This window comes from Pseudogymnoascus destructans (assembly GCF_001641265.1).
Source record: "Pseudogymnoascus destructans isolate 20631-21 unplaced genomic scaffold scaffold_3, whole genome shotgun sequence".
Classification (NCBI taxonomy): Eukaryota; Fungi; Ascomycota; class Leotiomycetes; order Thelebolales; family Thelebolaceae; genus Pseudogymnoascus; species Pseudogymnoascus destructans.
In genome coordinates this window covers 708,339-729,836 of record NW_020167522.1, presented here as the reverse complement: position 1 = coordinate 729,836, position 21,498 = coordinate 708,339, and the positions used below count along the sequence as shown (strand labels likewise).

Here is a 21,498-nt window from a genome sequence, read left to right as displayed (position 1 = left end):
TGGTATTTTGGTTGTTGCCACTAAGTCTTCTAAGATATGGCTCAAAGAAGTTGAATGCAGATCCACGGAGGTAGCTGGCAGCAAAATAGATCTTCTGAATGTCTGAGGTGAACTGATGAGGCCTGAGGGTGAAGTAGATGTCCAGTTGCATAAGGAATCCCTTCAACTTCCTCCTGTCTCCATGGTATAAATCTGGTGTTTGCACTTTAGGAAGTGCACCTGGGGTACTCGAAATAGCCAGAGGAGCTGTGGGAAGCTCTGTATGATGTGTCTGAGTTGAAGATTGTGTTGCTGAAGTGTTGGCTTGAAAGGTGTTTTCCAAATTCTCAAGTTTGTTTGCTATAGTTTGTATAAAGGCAAACAGTTGTTGCATCTGCTGTTCAGCAGTAGTTGTAGGAGCTTGGTCGTCCTCCATTGTAGTATCGAAGTGCTGCTATAGAAATAGTTGAAGCTTGAAGCAGGCAAGGTGTAATGGTGGGTGCACCAGATATGAGAATCTAGCCACCCAAGGAAGGGATGAATTTACTAAGACAACACACTGTCTTGGGAAACAGAGCCAAAGTGTTGTAGCTTAGACTATTCCACAACGCAGCAATCAGGTGTATGATGTGGTGAAGTGGTTTAGACAAGTTGCAACAAATGTTGAGTCTGAGAACTCAGGGGTAAGTCAGAGGTTAGCACCTCACTGACTTTTCAAAAACAGAGAATAACAAGATCAATGCTTGGAAGCTTGAAAAAGACGTAGAAGTATGTGCTAGTCGATTTACTGTATTGCCTCTGTTGTTGGTGTGATAAGCCAAGATATGTATGGTGACTTGTAGGTTTGAGGAGGAGATTTCTAAGTTTGCTCTTGAGTTTGATAGCAAACTGAGTGCAACGAATGTCAGTATGACAAGAAGGGTGATAGGCTACACTTGAACGAGTCTTGCCTACAATGGATTACCTCTTAGATCGCCTTAAGTAGCAGAAGATCAAGTACATTGGTAATGCATTTATGATGCTAATGATCAACTTAGGTTAGGCCAAATTGAATCAATATTATACCCTAACAGAGAGATCAGCTGTGTATACCGCTACAATGGTATTAATACCATTACAAAAGTAGACCTATTTTGATGCCCATTAGCCACTTGAATGGGTTATAGCAGCAAAAGAGTCAGTGTAAGATCTTTAGAAGAGCCAATACAAAGCGGCAGAGCTTCTAGTTCTTACTACCATTAAACAAGCAACGAAACCTAAGACTGGCCTTCAGAAGTGGAGAGAACTGAAGCAACAACAGGCATCTACCATAGACGAATACATTCGATATTGTGACGCTGCCTACACACCTATTGTAGACCTAAGAGCATGGTGGTTAGAGCAAAAGACAACCTACCCTGCACTCGCGGTTATGGCATTAGATATTCTGTCAATACCAGCAATGGAGGCTGAACCAGAGCGCCCATTCTCAAGTGCAAAGGCTACGATGACAGATAATAGGAATGATCACGTCTGGGACCTCCTTCGAAGTACCTTGCAACGTTGCTCCCCTGCCGCGCGAAGTCCTTCCCTTCCCCCCATCCAGCACATGAAGCTCCCATCAAACCAAACCAGCAGACCAAAACCAACTCCAAACCTCCCCCGCGTCCACTCTGGGGAAGCTTCAAAGCCCAGTTTTCCGACCACGAAGCCCCACAGAAACGCTCCAGACGCCCCCAACCTCTCCCCAACGCAGGCACCTCTCCCCCAATTTCCCACCCGCCCAGCACCCTCCAAACCTGCTAGGCCCTCTTCGCTGCATCTCCCGGACCCGCCCGCCCAACGCTCGTGCCCTCGCCATCGCGCACAGTAGCACCGAAGGATTCGCCCAGAACCCACCCCAGCGAATCGGTGACTTTACACCTGATGGCGGGATACGAAAACGGTATTGCTTGCGTGTGGCAGAGAGACGAGGGGTGGTGGCTTGCCGTGATCAGTAAGCCATGCGTGTCTGTCTATCCGGGCGCCGCCACATGCTCTCGGACCGGAATCCTCCGATCCGTGCCACGGCGCGGCCCTGCGCCCACGTGTTGCGACGCTACGTCGGCGCCGGCCTCGCCGCTCGTGCGAGGCGAATAATGGGTTGCATTGCTGCTGACCAGGGGATTGCAGACGGATTACCGGATCGGGGATCTCGGAGAGGTAAGTGGGGGGCGTGGGATTATGGCGGCGGTACTCTGGAAAGTAACTATACGGAGGGGAGATGGGACTTGGCATGGGTGGCTACATGGTCGGAGACCGTTACAGATGGAGAGGGCGGAGCGGGAAGAGTTGTTCCTGAGGGGGTTATGTTATGTCGCGGTTGCGGCGAGGCGCTTAAGCGCGTGGTTTGCTAAGTCTTGTCTCACCGTTCGGCGGACAGAAAAATGGGAAGGTGGGCCGGCGGCGATTTTGGAGGGTGTGGAAGAAGAGCCCGGTGGTCTGGTTCAGCGTATAGGCTGAATGCAAAGAGGGTCAGGTGAATGAATCAGGAGAGCCAAGGGCCTAGGAAGCTCTAGGGTAAATGGAAAGAAGACTCGGAGGGTTTCTAGAAAGATGGGGAGAGTAGATTGTGGAGATGGTGGAGACGTGTAGGGATGGGGCTTTTTGATTGCGAAGAAAGAAAGCCCATGACCTTACCTTCCTGTACCTTCCTGTCCGGATCATGCTATGTGGCGGGTAGGAGCAATATATTGCTCCCGGGACAAGCAGCGCTCTCGAACATCGCAATCATAGCAATGCCCACGAGAGCAACGATCCCATCCAAATTAATCCAGCCCATTTAATGCCAGACCCCAAGGTCCCAAATAGTAACCCACGCTGGGAATATCCGTCTCTCCAACATTCTTCAAATAAACCCAAAGGAGCACTCCATCAAACCTGTCCCCTGGCTCACAACCCAGTCAACGCCGTTCATCTCATCTGAGCACCGCCGGCCCCCAGCTCCAACAGTATCACCCGAGCCCCAATGTCGCAAACAGGCACAACGTGATGCGGCGAGATCTCATGCGCTGGGAGCGGGAGACGATGCAGCGGCCCGGCGATGCGCTCAGATTGGATGCGGCTCGCGAAACGGTGGTGATGCGGGTGATGTGGTAGCGTAGCAGGACGCCTGGCCACGGTGGTATTCTCTCATTCATTGAGCTGTGGATCCTTGTCCTTCTGCGCTGAGATCATCACCACTCTCCCCCTTTTCATGCCCTCATATCTGTCAAACACTACACATCACGTTTCCCAGTGCACACAGATAGATGAAAAGAAAAGCCTCTCACCTCCCGTGACATGACCCTTAATCTACCTGGTCGGTCTAAAGCTTGGTCGACAAAGCTGTTAATTTAGCCGCCGCCGCCACGTGAGTCGGAGAAGACAGTAGGAGGGTCCAACAACGTCTTTTCAAAGTTTGGCTGCGACTGCGGAGGGATGCCCCGAGACGGATTGGTGGTCGGAACTTCCAACTCAGAGGGTATGTTGGGGAAGGGAGAGACGCCGCGCGTTTGGGCTTGCAAAGCACGCGTCTGGAAGGAGGTCCCTGGAGAAACCCAGGCCGAGACTGAAGTAGGTGGCTTGTTGGATAGATTGATTGATCGATAGATTGATTGATCGTACCAACAAGCCTCACGCCACGATAATTATCGGAAAAGGAAGGCCGGATTTAAAAGAATAAAATCAATTCAGGTAATTACAATTTCCCATAATTAACGAAATTAATTCAATATTCGGGCCATTTAATTCCCATCACCAAGCTATTTACCCCCATCACAGTCGCCATCACATCACGCGTTCTACCCCTCTGGCAACTTTACGCAAATCTCACCCCCATCACGCGCCGTCCCTGTGCTTCGACTCTGGAGTGGCGAGCCCTTCGCGCCCTGCATTCTGGGATCAGACACCAGACATGATCCCAGCGCCTGCTAAGTCCAGTTTGTCAGGCCCTGTCTCTGTCCGCTGTGGCAGTGGAGCGCACCAACCCCAGGCAGACGTCGCTGGGCGTGCGGGGTGATAGGATGGGAGCGCTGGAATGGCATGGAATGACATTGAGGGCACAGGGCGAGAATGCGCCGAGGGTCCCTCTTTGACGCCGCTGTGATGGTCAGGTGGTGGGTTGTGAGACGTGTGCGTGGGGGATGGGGGATGGGGGTGGGGGATGGGGGATGGGGGATGGGGGATGGGGGGATGGGGGGATGGGGGATGGGGGGATGGGGGATGGGGGGATGGGGGATGGGGGGATGGGGGGATGGGGATGGGGATGGGGATGGGGTTGGGGATGGGGTTGGGGATGGTGGGATGCTTGGGGTGACGCTCCCCCCCCAATACGCTCAGCCTCAGCTGTGTTTTAAACTGTGGCGGTGACATGTTCTGGTCTCTATTTTGGCCGTGGGTTGGCCGTGGGTTGTCGTGGGGTAAAAAGTATACAAGTTACCAAGGTCGTTTGGTGACTTGATCAATGGAAATTCCGAATGCAGTAATTGTGTTTATTGGGAATAATAATTGCATTGGTTGACTCATGTTGACTGGCTCTTTTATTTGGGGGCTTAGACATTGTCATTGTTGTTATTTGTCGTTGTTGTTATTTGTCGTTATTCAAATGTGGTTTCAGCGTTGGGAGTCGTGGTGGCGAGCTTCGGATTGGACAGGCTTCGTCAACGTGACGTGCCGACGCTGGCGTGTCAGAAGGAGCAATCGTCACAATTCTGATCAACTCCTTTCACATTCCATCTCCCATCTCCTCCGACTGACCCCCGTTCCCCTTTCTTCCCTCACCAATCTAGGCGCCATCACCTGTCGTCACCAAAAAACGCCCGCATGAATCGCAGCATTCCTCGCATCACATCACCCCCCCTCGGCGATCCATCCGAAAAATAACACGTCGCTCCCGCTCCTCACGAGGCATCTAGATCCTGTATATCCAACTCTCCGATATATCCCCCATCGCTTTTTACCCCAACATATCTATTTCCGGCCCCATCGCAGACTCTACCCATTCTGCCGGCCGAAATCGTACAGCTGACTGCCGTGCGTGGGCTCCCTGCATTTCAGCCCCCAACCCCAGCCCACGATACCCTCTGCTGGCTTACCTGACATCCGATCCCCGACGCTCGCGTATCCTTCTCTACGATCAGATTATCCCCAGCCTGTCGCCGCCATGCCATGTAGGCGTCGCGTGCTCCCTGCTGTTGATCCTGATCCCCAGGCAGGCAGCAGACGTCTTGCCAGCGCAGCAGCCGCCGCTCACACGACGTCCCCAGCCTGGCGACGGAAGGGACGCGCCGCAGCCTCGGCGCCTCGTCTGCCACCGGCGCTGATGCTCCGGCTGCAAACTACGCAGTCAACTGAGAGTGTGGGCGCGAGGGTAGCGCCCGGCGACCGGGAACGCGCACATCAGACGTAGATAGAGTTGCGAGGTGAAGGCGCACGATGCTAGGCGGCGGCGCCTCCACCTACCCGTCTGACCCCAGCGCTTCGTGTCGTGGTGCGCCTTGTTCTATGGAGCTGACTCTTATCGTCGTGCAAGTAGAGCGCAAGTAGAGTGGTGTACTGTGGCGAACCCGCGAGGGTGAAGGTTGGTGCCCGAAGGGGGGATTCTCGAGTATTATCGAGTATTATCGTAGCTACAACTCACGTACCGATGTAGTAATCATAAAGTAGTTGGCGGGTCGCACAGCATCATCATCCTTAGTAATCCTCCTTGCCCTCATCCACGCTCTTCCCCCTCCATCAAACATTCTAGAGTAAACTAATTCCCCGAAATCGTATTCTGGAAACCACAAACTGATTATTCATTATCACTCCCCTCAGCGTACTCGCACTGCTGTGCCCCACACACCACCCACTAACTGACCAACCCTCTCTCCCGCCGGCACCTGTCAAACCGCACGCTTGCCCACCAGCTCACCAGCTAGGCGCTGACACCACCACCACCACCCACCACCGCTGAAGGGGGGACCCGGCGACAACGGGTGCCAGCACACAGTGTCTCACGTAGGCGCGAGGAAGCGCGTGACCTGCTTCCTGGCGGGCCGGGGAGACGGCATGTGTTGGCGCCGTGGGTGGTGGCTTGGGGGGTGTGTGTTGTGCTTGTGTGAGGATGTGGTGTAAGGAGGCGTACTGTTTGAGAAGGGGGAAGGTGGGATGGGATGAGATGGGAATGGGAATGGGAGGGCGGTTGCGTGCTGGGTAGACGGGAGGGAGGACGGGAATGATATGTTAGGAGTGACATAATATTAAGATATTCAGTTTAGGCACTGAAATTTAGACTAGGTCTTTATATTTCAATATCTACTGCTTAAAGCTTAAAATAAAGGAATCTACGTGTCTATATAAGGATACACACACATTTTTAGAATATATTACGAAGTTGTTGTTGAGTTATTATCTTGCAAATTAATTTCTCAATTTTAGGTGGGAAGTTCAGTGATCGCTAGGGATCGCTTTCCCCTAGTGATCGCTTCGCCTGTGGAATACGTTATACATGTACGTTATGCGTTTTGTATTTTATGATTTCCGAGATATTGTATTGTGAGACTTACTCGTCGTATTTAGGGGTCTCTTTAGTTTCTTTTGGGAGTTTCTTTTGGGAGTTCTCAGTCCCGGAAGCTGGGTGGGTGATTGATGGTGGGGGTTCAACGACTTAGTCTACGTTGTGGTGGCGATGAGAAAGACTCGCATCTCACGCGCCTCACATTGCTTATCCTACACACACAACAAGTCACTCCTCCCCCATCCACCACTGACCCCCTCCCAACCCAGCACGCTCCCTCTCACAACCCCCCCAGCGACCACCACCACCCCATCCCCATCCCCAGCCCACGTACAACCCCCATCCCTCGCCGTACCACTTACCACACCTGAACACCCACCTGATCCCCGCCCTCCTATCAGCACCCCGCCGTGGCGCCCTCCCCGTACCACCCCGCCACAGGCAGGCAGCCCGCCGCCGCGCAGCCGTCGCGATCGCCGCCACTGGATGCCGTGGTACCTTGCCGCCGTTGCAGTGCGTACGAGTCGTCGTAGGGGGGATTCAGCTGGCTTTGTAAAGCGCGGATGCGAGGGCTGGAGGCGGTTTGGCCGCCACCATCTGGGTATAGTATAATGTACTGTATATACGTATTTGTCCTGGACATGCGTACATACGGGGTGCAGTGCAATGGTGCTGAATCGTAAGGTCTGCGTCTCGGCGCCCATGGGCCCTTTCTCCACTTTCACCCATTTCCGTAGTTGATGCCAGTACGTACAGACAAACCAGATGAGGCACACCACCGCCGCTGCAAGGGACTTATCGGCTGCACATCACCCCATCCCATCCCTGCCGTCCGTCACGACAGGAACCGCGTCCCGGTCCCGCGCTGCATTGCGATTGGACGCGCACCCAAGTGTGATGGTGGTGTGTCCACCCATTCGGGCGCGGAGAGGGTTGTTCCTTTACCTGTGTGGTCGGGGAGGGGACCCGGGTGTTTGGGCGGCGTGGGGAGGGGGAGGGGGGTTGATTGATTGATCGGTTTGGGAGGGTTGGGGGAGTACGATGGCGGGTATGGTGGTGTATTGTGATGTACGGAGTACGGGTTTACGATATGGGAATAGGCTGCCGTACACTGTATGTGCTGTTATGTGCAGCACTGGAAGCGGATGCGAAGCGTCTCGGATCGATCGAGACGATGCGGATAGCGACAGCTCATCTATATACTGTCTCGCACGCATCGGAATCTCGCAGCTGGCTTTTCTGTTCTGGCCCACGGCGCACACCAAACTCCCATCTCCCCGTCCCGCGTTACAAACTCGGCATTATCTGATATCTCGCAAACTGACTCTCTCCCACCGCGGAACCAGGAACGCGAACCCTTGCCACCGGCCTTGACCTACCAGGGGTCCATCACGTGTTAACCGCCATCCCCCCGCCGCGGCTGCATCCTGTGACCGACGCACCCTTGTTCGCCAAAGCGCCGGGAGGTCCAATCAGGTGCTGGGGGTGGGCCGGTAAAGGCCCGTTTGGGGAGGTGTTCGCCACAACGCCACAGGGGCGGCGGAGGGAAAGGGGATGGGAATAGAGTCATGTGAGAGGGGAGGGAGAACTTTGAGGGTAGGTGTACGGGGTGTAGATGACATCTTTCAAACCCAGCATGCTGCCTAAACCCCCCCCCCATCTAATTCTCCCCAACTCCCTAACCCACGTATACCTCCCCGAAACGACAAAGGGGTAAGTATAACCCATCTTCTGCCGCCATCCCTCCCTTTCGCAAGTCCGGCAAGTCCCCCCCCCCCCTAGCACCCGCCCTCGCTCATCAAACCCAGCGATCTCATACGGAGGGGCAACAGAGCCCAAGTCCCCGATTCCTGGCCCCAGCACCAACGCCGGGGAGACCGGGGAGTTCGCCGCGTGCGCAAGGAGGCCCGATTGGGGTGGGGCGTGTGTGTGTGTTTTTTTTTTGGGAGACTTGTCAATTAATGGATTGGAGTTACGCCTTTAGGGATGTCGACGAGGATGTTGACGAGGGGCGGGGAGGCGAGGGTGGCGTCCGGGTGGCGAGACATTGGGATTGCCATCGCCCATCGCCGTGGTTTTAGGTATTGCCGTGGGTTTACGGTTATGGGGATATCATGTGAAGAGTTGCCGCGGCGCGGCGGTGGTGGCGAGAGGGCCGGGCGAGGCGAGGCGGCGGGGGAGGGAGGTATAGCTATTGCAGTATGATGCTGTTTCTGCTTTTTCTGCTTTTTCTGGGGAATGGCACATGCACGCTGCGCAGGGGAAAGCTTGCTTTGTGCGAGTCGTGCATGGCGGAGGCGATGGGAGAGCCCGGCGCACGAGAGGTGTATGCATGCAGACAGGAAATACACGCAGATGTCAGTGAGTAGTCGAGTATTATAGTATTTCTGGTACACGCATTTGGGTTGTCAGTTGGCTGGTGGTGGTGGTAGTGGTACCCTCGTGTGCGTGTGTGTGCGTGTGTGTGCGTGTGTGTGCGTGTGTGTGCGTGTGTGTGCGTGTGTGTAGGGAAGGACACCATCGACCCCCGAGTTTTGGGGTCTTGGGGTAAGTGATCGGCCGCGGAAACGCGATGTTATGCTCCGCTAGTGCCTGTTCTGAATTAGTCCGAGGCTCTCTGCCACAACCAAAAAAAGTAACAAATGGCGTGGCAGAGATGACAGGGAAGAGCGGTCGGATGGGTCAGGGAGGGTTTCCGGGAGATGACGGTCAATCGTTAGTTGATTCAGGCACCACAGCGACGAGAGACAAACGCCTAGTACTGTACACGCCTAGTGCTCGTACACGCCTAGTACACGCCTAGTACTAGTACACGCCTAGTGCTCGTACACGCCTAGTACACGCCTAGTACCCGTACATGCCTAGTACATACCTAGTACTCGTACACGCCTAGTACACGACTAGTCCACGCCTAGTACACGACTAGCCACCAGCGGAAAAAGAGAGACAGACACACACACCCGTGATCTTCTGGCCCGTCTCCCCTTCTCCATAATTTATCCTTTTTCTAGTGGGTGGGACTTTGCTTGGGCTCTCCTTGAGGGCTCTCGTGGGCTCTCCTGGTGGCCTCTCGTGGGCTCTCCTTGTGGCCTCTAGGTGGCCTCTCGTGGGCTCTCCTTGTAGCCTCTAGGTGGCATTCGCCCTGGATGTGGGCTTTTGTGGCCTCTAGGACGTTGAGGGAGGGGGTTAGGTGGTTCCCGATACGCGTTTTTTGATTTTGGGATTCCCCACTGAGGCCTTTTGGCTGTCCACTGCCACGTTCAACTCGCTGCTACGGCGAAAATGTATCTCCGGCTGAGTATCCGGTTGGTGGAGAGGGGAAGGAGGGAGGGGAAGGAGGGAGGGGAAGGAGGGAGGGGAAGGAGGGAGGGGAAGGAGGGAGGGGAAGGAGGGAGGGGAAGAGGAGAGGGTGATAAGGAGGATTTTCAGCATGTACCGTACTGTACTAGATGCGGAGAGAGAGGATTTTGCGAGCGGGAAGGTGCAACGTCTCATCCGAACCATGGCATAGCACAGTAAAAAGTACAGTCGACGGGCCTGCCTGTCACCTGCCCTCTCACCGTCCGTCCGCTACCAGGCGGCGGGGAGGGGAGGGCGCGAGAGAAGCCAGTACCCAGTGCGTACACTACACTCATCCTCACCACAGACAACAACTGCTCCTCCGATGATGCTCCTGCGATGATGCTTTCGTTTGGGCGCCGAGGCAGGAGGTACAACGCCCGGTACTTGGGCTGTAGTGGTGGGAGAACCTAGAAGGTCAGTGGGACAGAGCGTGTTAGAGCAAGTACTGGGGGTGGTACCGAGAGCGCGGTGTGTGATGTACCACTCGAACTGTGTTTTTTTTCTCTCTCTCTTGGCGGGGGAGCTCAGGTGATGTGCTCCCTTTTTCCCAATCCCCCGATCCCCCCATCCATCCCACTCCCACTGCCGGAAGAAGGAAGAAAAGTTAATAAATGTACCGCGTACTCTTCCCTCCGTCTGTACGGAGTACGGAGTATGCAGAAGAAGAAAAAGTAAGGGTTGCGCTAAAATAACCACGCTAGCTGTATTTGATGTAGTGTGTGCTGGTCTTCTCGGTCTTCTCGTCTGTCGTCTTGCCTTTTTCGACATCCTGCCTAAAAGGGTAAGTGGAAATGACTAGCGGTGATTTCCTAAAGAGGCAAGTGTCTTTTCTTCTTTTTCCCAGACACAACTCTCCGCAAACCGCGCAAATCGACACCCGCCAATTGCCAATATGTTATGCACAAAGCCCCCTCGTTCCGGGGCGGTTGGTGACAGTTTCCGTCAAGTACCACGCTAGTTGACTAAGGTGACTATTTTCCTCAATGGGATTGGCCTAGCTGACTCTTTTATGTGAGTTTATCACCCCATTTGACTCCGTCTTCCCCCCAGTCTCCCCCCTCGTCTTCCCCCCAGTCTTCCCCCCAGTCTCCCCCCTCGTCTTCCCCCCAGTCTCCCCCCTCGTCTTCCCCCCAGTCTCCCCCCCAGTCTTCCCCCTAGTCTTCCCCCCCAGTCTTCCTCCCCCATAATCTACGCCCCATCCATACCACATCTCTTCCCACCCCTCCCTCCATCTCTCTTGCCCCTCCACACCCCTCTATCCCCATTCTCTCTCCCTCTTCCGATCCCAGACTTTATATCCCTGCTGTACGTAGAACTGACCATACAGTATACGCAGACTGTACGCAGACTGTACGCAGACTGTACGCAGACTGTACGCAGACTGTACAGACTGTACAGACTGTACGCAGAGTATACTTCGTCTTCTTGCGCTGTCCGTATGTAATATGTCTCCGCATCTTCGTACTGCAAAAACTAGTTCCACGTGTTTCGCCACCGTTTCGCCGTCCTCGGTATCCACCACCACCCAGAAATCTCCCAACTCCCACACAACTCCCACCCAGGAAAAAACTACCCAATACGGGAAAGTCTCTCCTCTTAGCGCCATCCAAATCCCACTACTTCCGCCAATCGCCAACACCTCCCAAGTACCCACAAAACCTAACAAAAACCCGAAAGTGACTAGCGTCCAGACCCAGACCGATTGACAAGTAGGTGTACATACATTACCCTGCCCTTGCCTCATCACCCGTCACCCAACAACACATGCTTCAAAGAACATACCTCACCCACCAACTCTTCACCGTCGCTCCTTCCACCGAAAAACAACAACTACTCTCCCGCTCTCAACCTCTCCGAAATATCCGAACTATCCGATTCGAACTATCTACGACTACCAATACTCTCTACTCTACATCTACATCTCCGAATTCCTAATCTCCAGTTTACTTTTCGCACCCCGCCGAATCGTCCGACGAGCACAGGCCACCCTCATAATCGTCTTATAACTGCTGCAACCACGGTCTAGAGCGAGATTCTTCGATGCACTCCGAAGCACCGGACGCTTCCACCAAGCTAAGCAGAAACGCATAACTACATTCGCCCCTCGCTCCTTCCGAACGACACAACTACAACTACATCTATCCCCCAGCACCGCGATTTAGCTCGCGGATCCACGCACAGTTGTGCCTTCACCCACGAGTCCGCTCGACAATCGAGCAGTCATGCCTTCCTTAGAAACGCCGGTCTTGACTGTCGACGCCAACACAATACACCGAATCGACACCAGAAACGTGAGTACACGCTCGCTGCGATTCCCACTGGACTCTACTAATCTCTCTTCTGCAGGTCGAAAACCTCTTCAGTATATGGACCCTATTCTCCCGATGCTCAGGCTCAATCGAGGAGGGACGTCGTTTGGAAAACCTCAGCTGGAGGTTATGGAATAGAGAGACCTTCTGCTGTGCTCCAGGTGAGGCGAATGCAACCACACCCGCCATCTCGATATCGCAACGGAGTTCAGAGGGTCGCTACACTGCCGACATCCCAGACCTGTCCGGCAGCATCGACTCGATCGACGAGGAGGCCATTGAATCCGATAACGAGGAGAGCCAATCCACATCAGCACCTCTTGCCATTACGAGGCCCTGTGTACGGAGGCAGGACTCTGGCTGCAACCGCAGTCGAGGCAAAGAGCGACACATTACCCCAGACGACCTGGAGAAGATGGTCATCACTATCAAGGAGAAGAAGGACCTCGAGCCATTAACCATGAGCACCCACTCATATCTCGCGCCACTCGCGAACAAGATCACCTCGCCAAAACTCAGCAACACTGCGACTCCCATCATCTCCGCACCCGAGCCCGAGAAGGCATCACCAGCGCCATCGTCGCCGCAGAAGTCAGTAGAGTCAACCACAACCGACGGAGCATCAGCAGCATCAGAACGCAATACCACGAGCGTCGTCCGTGGATTCTCACCATCTCAGATCTCCTCGTCATATCGCTCAATACCTTTAATCAGCACACCCGCATCCGTACCGAAGTCAGCGCTAGCCTCCAATACGAGGTTAACAGCACCGAAGAAGCATGCAATGTTCGCACTGGGTGGATCGTCACAATCCGATAACGACTCGTTGCAGGAGAGCTCATTAGAGAGCCGGATGCAACAGTCGAAGAAGAACAAGGCGCGCTCTAACATGTTCCAGCTCGGTGGGTCATCAGCGGAGGATGAGAACTCATTACGCGATAGCATGCAAAGGAATTCACACCGAAGTTCACTCAGCGACGCACTCCGGAGGCCCGAGCAGAAGAAGCAGACTTCCTTCAAGGAAGAGGTCGCCACCCGGACTATCGAGGAGATGAGCGACGATGTTTTCGAGACCGACGACGACATCGACGAGAGCGCGATTGACGACGATGAATCTTCGGATTGGGAAGACTCGATGGAGGAGAGTGGAAAGTCGAGCATTGATGACAAGCTTTCCTTCCCTCGTGTGGAATCCCGACGCAACTTGACATCTCGCCGATCTCTCATCACCACCATGCTCCACCAGAACGATCGGGCTGCCGCACTACAGAGCGCAGCATCAAAGTCTACTTCGGCATTACAACGCTCGCGCACCTCTTCGCCACAAGGACCATCCGATGCGCCATCTCCCGAGTCTGACGACAGCGCGCCTTTGACGATGAAGAGCCGCATGCGTCCTGGCCAAGAGGTTCCTCGCACTGGTGCCCAGCCAATAATCATGACCACCACCAATGTGACTCCTCACCAAGCCGCCCTGTCACCCAAGACCACCCGCCGCCAAATGCTCGCCACCGAACTCACAGCCAGTCTCCGTCGCCACCTCCTCTGGGAGCGCAAGCAAAAGAACCAGACTGCCTCGGCTGTCCTGAAGCGCAGGCACACGGCGCATGACGTCGCGAACCTTAAACAGTACCCCGACAAGGTGCACCTTGGGACGGAAGACAAGAGTGACCATGGCAGCTGGAACCAGTACTTCGGCCAAGGTCTAGGTGAATATCACTCCAAGGGGTGGTAGACACATACCTCGCGCGCTCTCATCAGTCGCATAATATGCCTCGGCTCACCAAAGCGACGATGGGGGCGCTTTACAGCATATACACAAACACGTACCAACATAATCGGGGAGAAAGAAAAACAGGCTCCACAGCCACACATTCATGCGCTTTTTGGACCATCTCCCACAGCTATTACGAATATACTTATCCGCCTCTCCGACCGCGCGCTGCACTGAACAGCACCGGCGCGAGACGGCCTGTTTACTACTCTACCAAATACAGACGGGGTCGCAGGACCAAGGGAAGGGGAAAGGGGTGCGTCGCACTATTAAATCAGCCAAGATACCACGACCATTCAAAAGTGAAATGCGAGTTTAACGGCATTGTTCGGGAGTTTCCCTGGCTTTTCGAGACGGGAAGGGGTTGTTATTACATGATGCTTCTGCTATTTTACCTTTTAGCTTCATCATTTTTTTTATCAGCATGGCTTGGTGCATTGCATTGCTTTTTTTATTATTTTGCTTTTGTTACTCAACGTGGGTCGGGCGGGATGCGTAGCCGGTCTCATGACGTTTATTTTTTTTATGTGAGAGGGGAGAGGAGGGGTTGTACAGGGCGTGTGGTTACTAGACCACAGGGATGTTTTTGCTGAACGGCCTTTTATTTTTGGAAGCATTTTTTGATACCACAGTGGAGCGAGGCGATACTGCTGCTGAGAGCACAGATATCAGAAGCAAAGGGGTGGTGGTGGTGGGGTCCATGATACTCTAGAGAGTGGTCAAACAGGAACCTGTTTGTTACACACAAGGTGCCGAGGTAGAGAGGAGGGGAGGGAGAAGAGACATGTAGATGCCGTTCTTCCTTTCTTCGCAAGTAGCTACTACGAAAGAAGAAATAAGAATTAATCTCATGATACCACACATTTTCTTCATCTATAATCACACCCTTTGGTTTGTCGTGACCCTTGTAATAAATGCGAAATATTTGTGATGTGATTGTGACTTATGACCGCGTTGGTTACGTGCTTACAGTACAATACGACGTATCCCGGTCGTGCGTGCGACAACGGAGCTGAGCAGTCCCTCACTCCCCTCCCCCTCCTGCTCTCCGCACATACGCGCATGCGCCTGTTTGGTTGTACTCGAGTATGTTGTATGTTTGGTGCGGGTGACACGACACGACATTGACACGACACGACAAGACAAGACGCGAAAGCCGAGCGTAGGGCAGGCAGCGCAGTGCGGTCCGCATTTCTCGGGAATTGTTGGGGTCCTTGGGAGTTTTGCGGGGACGGTGGTGGTCACGTGATTCTGGTATTTGGGTCTGGGCCTGAAGAGGAGTGCGTGGACGGAGGGAAGGGATGGGAAGGGAAGGAGGGGGGGGTTCCTATGCCGCCTGGAGTTTGGGGACGGGTGAGGACGCTCATCCGTTGCATATCTTGTCCATTTCGTTCTGGTTCCGTGGATGGCGGAGGGAGCGGGAGGAGGTGTACTGTCCGCCATGGGCTTGTAGACCGGCGTGAGCACTAGCGAGGAGAATAATATTATGGTACATTTTAATTCTCCGCCGCTGCGAGGTCTTGCCACGACGCCCTGGCTTTGCTTTGTCGTCGTACCGGCACGCACCGGCGAATTCCCCTTGCGGACTGTCGGGATTTCTCGGTGTTGTGGGCGTGTGGCGCTCCGGACTTGTGGCGTCGTCGGGGATTCATGTGCAAGTGCGAGGTTTTAATCGGCGGTGTCCCTCAGCACGCAGTCAGCACGCGGTCTTATTCATCGACCGAGGTGGCTGCGCGCCGCGCTGTGACGCTGAGCTCGCGGTGCGTCCTCGGCGCCTGGGAGGGGAAGGACCGAGTTGGAGCCGCGGTCTTTGAGGGCGTGCGAGCGTGCATGGCGTTGAGGGGTTGAGGTACGACTCCAGCAGTCGGCGCCGTTAGAGGACGACCATGCGACGGATTGTTTGCGGGGTGAGCTTCCTGCTGGTTGTGTACGGTAGTCGTAGTGGTGAGTGGGATCCGGGGTGCAGCGGCGGCGGGTTGGAGGGTCGTAATGGAATAATGGAGTGGACGGTTGCGGATTGTTTCAGGAGGGTGATGCGCGGAGGGTCCTGGGGCGTTGGTGTCGGCGACGCTCTGGGGGTGTCACATGTGAGATTGAGGGTTTAGGGGGCGACGTCATGGGGGTGTGTTGTGTGGGGTTAGCCGCGATGGTTGGTTGTGTGGGGTTGGGAAGGTTGGGAAGGGTTCAATGATGTTTTCGGGGGGGTTGATGTCATGGCGCTTTGGGATGGTTTCGGTTAGCCGCGTGACTGCGTGTTGTGTGTTGTTGTTTTCGGGTGCATAGGGGTTTTGGAGGTGTTTGCAGATTCTTGATGGGGATTGAGGATGGTATGGGAGGTCAATGCCGGCAAGGATGTGTTGACGGTTCAAGGTTGTCACAAGACGATGGAGTTTTTTACTTACTCCTCCTGCCTATTCCGATGTGATCAGGGCTAACTAACGATGATGCTATTTACGGATAGAAACGCTAAATGATACAAAATCCCTTCCTTTTCGTCCCGCTCCGGCCCCGAGTGTTTCAACCCTCACCGAAAGAGGCAACTCGCACACCGTTCTCACAATGCGCAACTGGGATACTTTCGAGGTTGTTGTATCCCGTCCTGTGCATAGAAAGAGTTAGCGTGCATTGTCGACTTTTTCGTATGAGACGTCTAGCACGGATATCAACTTCAGAACTTAACGCCATGGCGTCAGTGCTGAGAACGATCATCCCTCCGGCCATTATCACGGGCTTATAGACACGTTACACTGCCTAGGGGTGGTATCTATCTTATACGGCCGTATGACGATGAGGCCCCTGGCATATAGACGATCAGAGCCAAGAGCAAAAGCTTTTGTACAGTAGTAGGGCAACCGGCGGATGGACTTGGGGGGTCGAATTTCACATACAACCACCCAAAATGCTAGACCTGAGGGCGTTAGGCTTCGTCAGTTCCAGTAGAATGGCGGTGCGTGGTTCTTGATACAGATCTGACATCTGCTGGCATACTTCACATCTACGCCGTGGCTGCGGACCAAGAACTTCCCATGTTTTAAGTTTTGCACACGTAGGACGTGATAGCGATCCTTTCGTCGTTGAGACGACACTCTCAAAAGGATTAGGCAATAATAATATGCTAACTGTTGTATCCCTATATCTGCAGCCCAGATCTACAACAACCGTCCTTGGGTAAACAAGCTCCCACCCCCATCTCCCAACCTGCATCTGACAAACACCTCTCACAAGCATTTAAACATTCCCAAGAGCAGCCCCTTTTCATACCCCACCATGTCGCAGGCTCTCTATCATCCCCAATCCCCATCGCAGGAGCTGTACAAACCATCCAACGAACCGTGCATGCGCATACCCCCAGGGACGTCGGACTGAACTGAACATGGTAGAAAAAGAGGGGATCCCAGCCTTAGCGCCAATCGACCAATCAGACACCGACGCTCAGACCATCAATATCGCTGCATCGATCGGGAACTTAGTCTGCGATGCTTGGCGCGGTGTTAGCACCGATGGTTGATAGTGGAGTGGTTATAGGCTGAATGGGGGGATATCTGGTGGCTTTTGGGGGATTGAGGGAGGTGGAGTGGGATTGATGAGGCGTTAGGGTGGTGGTTCTAATTCTATTGAACTGGTATGGGCACCTTTTCCTGTGGACATAATTCCAGCGAGTAAATCATTTGCAAATAGAACCTTGAATTGTTTTCAAGGCTCGTAGCTACCCAGAGATTATACAGGCTCACAAGCCGCAGACGCGCAACACGCATCTTGAATGGGATAGCTTATAACTGCCTCTCAGAAGGATGATATGGTCTTTAAATAAACATTACTTTGGTCTATGGAAACTATGCCCGAAAGTATTAGAATACCTCGATCAATTGGCCCAATGTTAATATCATGCATTTACTGTTTAAATAAACTCGAAGTTTCTACGCTCAAAACCAATATTCTTGGCGAAGCTGTTGGACTGACTTGGGGAGACTGCAATGACGTTGGATAGCCAGGCTTTCTGGCAAGTCTAGACCTGGCACAGCTGTGCAAGGATAAGGCGCAAGACATGCATCCAAATGGTATCCAGATGAGGTAGTTTGTTTACATCTAGACTTTGTCTCAGCGTCAGCATCGAGGACGCGTCTCGACGCGAATTCAAAGGTGTCATGTGCATAATGGCATCCCCCAACCTCCCCTAGAAACAAAGGCAGGACACACGAAAGTACATGCCAGATTGCGAGACGGCTGCACAGTGTTCCTGCGTACAACACTGAACCAACAGCACCCCACGTGCGATCGTCTCGTGCCTCATCGATATGCGTGTCTCTCCTCTTACGGGAGCCTCCGTTGCGGGGGAGACATCCTGTATCAGTGTTGTTTAGCTTCCTGCGACGAGATCTGATATGCGCTTCGGGCAATGGGATGAATCTGGACTGTTGATCCAACGCGCTTCAGACTTGCGACGCGTCGCGCGCGTCTGGGTTCTTTGTTATGTCTGACATAACACAACGTCATGGGACGCCGTGGCGGCGCGAGACATCGGTGATAGCCGCGGTGTCTCGGAGGCGGGTAGCGACGAAGGCGGGGCCTGGGCGTTGGATCATCAGCTGATGGCGGGGCAGGAACAGACAGGTCGCTGAACCGTGGGTGACAGCTCGGCGTGGTGGCGACTTTTCATCCTGTCTCAATGTGTCTCGGACAATGTGTGTCGGACGACCTTCGCCGTCCCTGCACGGCGGATGTGTCTTACCCCCGGACTTGGGCTCATAGGGGGGGGTTGAGCTCTCTTCCGATTCGCTCTGTTTGTTAATATGGGAGACTCTGTGTGAGGAGCACGGCGCTGACTCGTCTGACACCATTATTATGCTCCTTTCAAAACTTATTGATATCCAAGCGCGCCATGGTAGAATGTATCATTGATGGGTGTGACCGGTAAGCCCACCAGCAAAGATTTTTGAATTGTAATTATTCCAGCCTCTCCATCATTCCAATTGCCGTAGAGGACGCCTGACTAGGAATTCGAACTCAAAGCGTGCTGGTATGTGGTGATGACGACAAATGTGGTGTTGACAGATGCTTTCGTCGCGCCTCAAGGTTAAGCTTTGAGTACTTTGCTGTACCTCGCTGGTACTCGAGACAGAACGGGGAACTCCGGTCCTTGGGTGACCCCGCGACGGGGAGAAGGAGTGAAAACTTGATGAGGTCATCCGGCGGTGTGGCTTTACGTTTATGCGTTTATGCGTGTTATCTTGGGTGGCAAAGGGGATCTACCGTCGATAATTGTTTTACCTACCTGAATTTAATTGTTAATTGTTTATTGGGCAAAAACTCCATATACCCAGTAAAACAATAAATAAATTCTATGTACCCAGTTCCATCTCACGTGACCCGCCCAAGCCCAATCTAGAAACTCCCTCCGTTCTCATATGAGAACGGGCTATAAACCCCCACTCCCCACGCAAGTGTGTGTCCCCCAAACGACGACGAGCTTCCATTGCTCGTCGTTGGGGCTGGCTAGGACACGCTAGGCACAGCCCTCCTCGGGACAAACGGCGGTTGCCCCGTCACACAACAACCCTAACCCTCTCCCTCTATGCTAATCCTGACCCTTCCTCTTATTATATTCTACTCTATCCTACATCCTACTTCATTCCACCCCTTGAAAAACCCGAAATTATTAAAATTCAACCCTTTTTTATATTATTAAAAACAAATATTGTTATCACCAAAAACAAAACTACAAACTCTTCTGCCCTCCTACTACAAAACTGACTATCCGATTTAACTCCCCTTGTAATACTATTACCTCTACTATACTATACCCTTGTCCTATATGTGTGCATAAAATTTGGCGTCCCTTCTTACAATATAACCCCCCCTTTTTTTCTATGAAATATAATAATATCTTTACCATCTTAATTCAAATCTACAAACTGACTTCGCCATTGCATTTCCATACCAAAACTACCCTATATAACATTATCGCTACACAGCTACTTAAACTACAAATATTACAATTATCTCTTATAATGACCCCCTCCCATTTCCATGAAAAATATTAATATCTTCTCTAATACTAATCCAATCTATAAACTGACCCCGCCACTGTATTTCTATGCTAAATATACCATATAAACCATTATCGCTGCACACTTTGTATATAAAACACAAATGTTACGCCTTACTAAACCCTCCATCACCAACCTATACCACCCTACAATGAAATATGATAATGTTTTGCCCAATATTGCTCTGATTCACAAACGGACTTCGTCATTGCATTTCCACACCAAAACTACCCTATATACCATTATCACTGCATACTTACTACATGAAAATCAAATCTTACTACCCTTCTAATCTTACCCTTTGTCTACCTCACCTCTTGCCTGTAACGCTGACTTCTAAACGATAGAAGACACAGAGGTTTCTTGCGTAAGGTTGACTTGACAGAGGAGGCAGGGGATTAGACACAAAGGCTTTCCAAGTAACATGTTACAGTATTGTAAAGAATACTATATTGAGTTGAGCACAAAGCTCCTATCTAAGGAAATATATCTACTTATATATGTAATGGTGGGTGCACCAGATGTGAGAATCTAGCCACCCAAGGAAGGGATGATTTTACTAAGACAACACACTGTCTTAGGAAACAGAGCCAAAGGGTTGTAGCTTAGACTATTCCACAACGCAGCAATCAGGTGTGTGATGTAGTGAAGTGGTTCAGACAAGTTGCAACAAATGTTGAGTCTGGGAACTCAGGGGTAAGTCAGAGGTTAACACCTCACTGACTTTTCAGAAACAAGGAGTAACAAGATGAATGCTTGGAAGCTTGGAAAAGACGTGGAAGTATGTGATAGTCAATTTACTGTATTGTCTGCTTGCCCTTTCTTAAGGAAAGGGCAATCCTATTTATGCTAAAGGAATGTAGTTCTCTCATTTTCCAAGACTTTCCATGACTTACCAGGCTTGGTAACTGTAGTCGATGTAAGAGAATCCCATAGAACCATCTCTTAGGTTCGTAGCCTATAGGAAGTAAAAGGGTCCAAGGTCAGAGTACCCCTATAGACAACTTATGTCATAGACAAATTATGTCATAACTTAACCAATCTTGTGGGTAACTAAAGAGCGATGACATGTAATGAATCATAGAGGTTCGTAGGAGCTTTTAGAGCTATCGTTCATGCTCCTAGGCCTCTAGTTGGTAGAGATATGTCATGTGGTAATATGAGTGATGTCATGTAATGAATCATAGAGGGTTGTAGAGATATGCTATGTGGTAATATCGGCCCAGTAACTAAGGAGCGATGACGTGTAATGAATCATAGATGGTTGTAGCAATCGTTGAGTAGTATTGCTCTTGTTGTTGGTGTGATAAGCTAAAATATGTATAGTGACTTGTAGGTTTGAGGAGGAGATTTCCAAGTTTGCTCTTGAGTTTGATAGCAAACTGAGTGCAACGAATGTCAGTATGACACTTTGTGTGCTTCTCAAAATGCTGAATCCAATCCATACCTCTCTCGTTTGTAGTCCAGCCATTTGCAGTAACAGCGATTACCCAATCTGCTGGAAATCCGCTATTCTCATACCAAGATGCAAGGTGGTTTTTACCTGCCACA

At 52.2% G+C, this 21,498-nt stretch overlaps 4 protein-coding genes across 4 annotated transcripts; 2 read left to right on the top strand and 2 right to left on the bottom strand.

Moving 5' to 3' along the window:
• The first annotated feature begins 823 nt into the window (after nt 1–823).
• Nucleotides 824–6,298, top strand: VC83_01545 (uncharacterized protein). The gene is made up of 4 exons (XM_024465220.1): nt 824–2,160; nt 2,809–3,092; nt 3,927–4,061; nt 5,048–6,298. The coding sequence occupies exons 1-4, from the start codon at nt 1,962–1,964 to the stop codon at nt 5,384–5,386; spliced, it is 957 nt and encodes a 318-aa protein (XP_024327243.1). The 5' UTR covers nt 824–1,961; the 3' UTR covers nt 5,387–6,298.
• Nucleotides 6,299–6,872: 574 nt separating this feature from the next.
• Nucleotides 6,873–7,179, bottom strand: VC83_01544 (uncharacterized protein; the record flags this gene model as incomplete). The annotated part of the gene is made up of 2 exons (XM_024465219.1): nt 6,873–7,072; nt 7,125–7,179. The coding sequence occupies 2 exons, from the start codon at nt 7,177–7,179 to the stop codon at nt 6,873–6,875; spliced, it is 255 nt and encodes an 84-aa protein (XP_024327244.1).
• A 1,254-nt stretch (nt 7,180–8,433) lies between these two features.
• On the bottom strand, nt 8,434–11,027 carry VC83_01543 (uncharacterized protein; the record flags this gene model as incomplete). Its single annotated transcript, XM_024465218.1, has 3 exons — nt 8,434–8,666; nt 9,497–9,746; nt 10,842–11,027. 3 exons carry the CDS (start codon nt 11,025–11,027, stop codon nt 8,434–8,436), a joined length of 669 nt encoding a protein of 222 aa, XP_024327237.1.
• Nucleotides 11,028–11,581: 554 nt separating this feature from the next.
• Nucleotides 11,582–14,762, top strand: VC83_01542 (uncharacterized protein). The gene is made up of 2 exons (XM_024465217.1): nt 11,582–12,108; nt 12,164–14,762. The coding sequence occupies exons 1-2, from the start codon at nt 12,040–12,042 to the stop codon at nt 13,859–13,861; spliced, it is 1,767 nt and encodes a 588-aa protein (XP_024327238.1). The 5' UTR covers nt 11,582–12,039; the 3' UTR covers nt 13,862–14,762.
• The last annotated feature ends 6,736 nt before the right edge of the window (nt 14,763–21,498 follow it).

What these genes read in the sequence shown, in the direction of transcription:
- VC83_01545 (XM_024465220.1), top strand. Translation starts at nt 1,962, where the DNA reads ATGCGTGTCTGTCTATCCGGGCGCCGCCACATGCTCTCGGACCGGAAT. An exon ending in GGATCGGGGATCTCGGAGAG is followed by an intron (nt 2,161 to 2,808) that starts GTAAGTGGGGGG and finishes GGTCCCAAATAG; the next exon opens with TAACCCACGCTGGGAATATC. An exon ending in AGGGCGAGAATGCGCCGAGG is followed by an intron (nt 4,062 to 5,047) that starts GTCCCTCTTTGA and finishes CCCCAACCCCAG; the next exon opens with CCCACGATACCCTCTGCTGG.
- VC83_01542 (XM_024465217.1), top strand. Translation starts at nt 12,040, where the DNA reads ATGCCTTCCTTAGAAACGCCGGTCTTGACTGTCGACGCCAACACAATA. An exon ending in ACCGAATCGACACCAGAAAC is followed by an intron (nt 12,109 to 12,163) that starts GTGAGTACACGC and finishes TCTCTTCTGCAG; the next exon opens with GTCGAAAACCTCTTCAGTAT.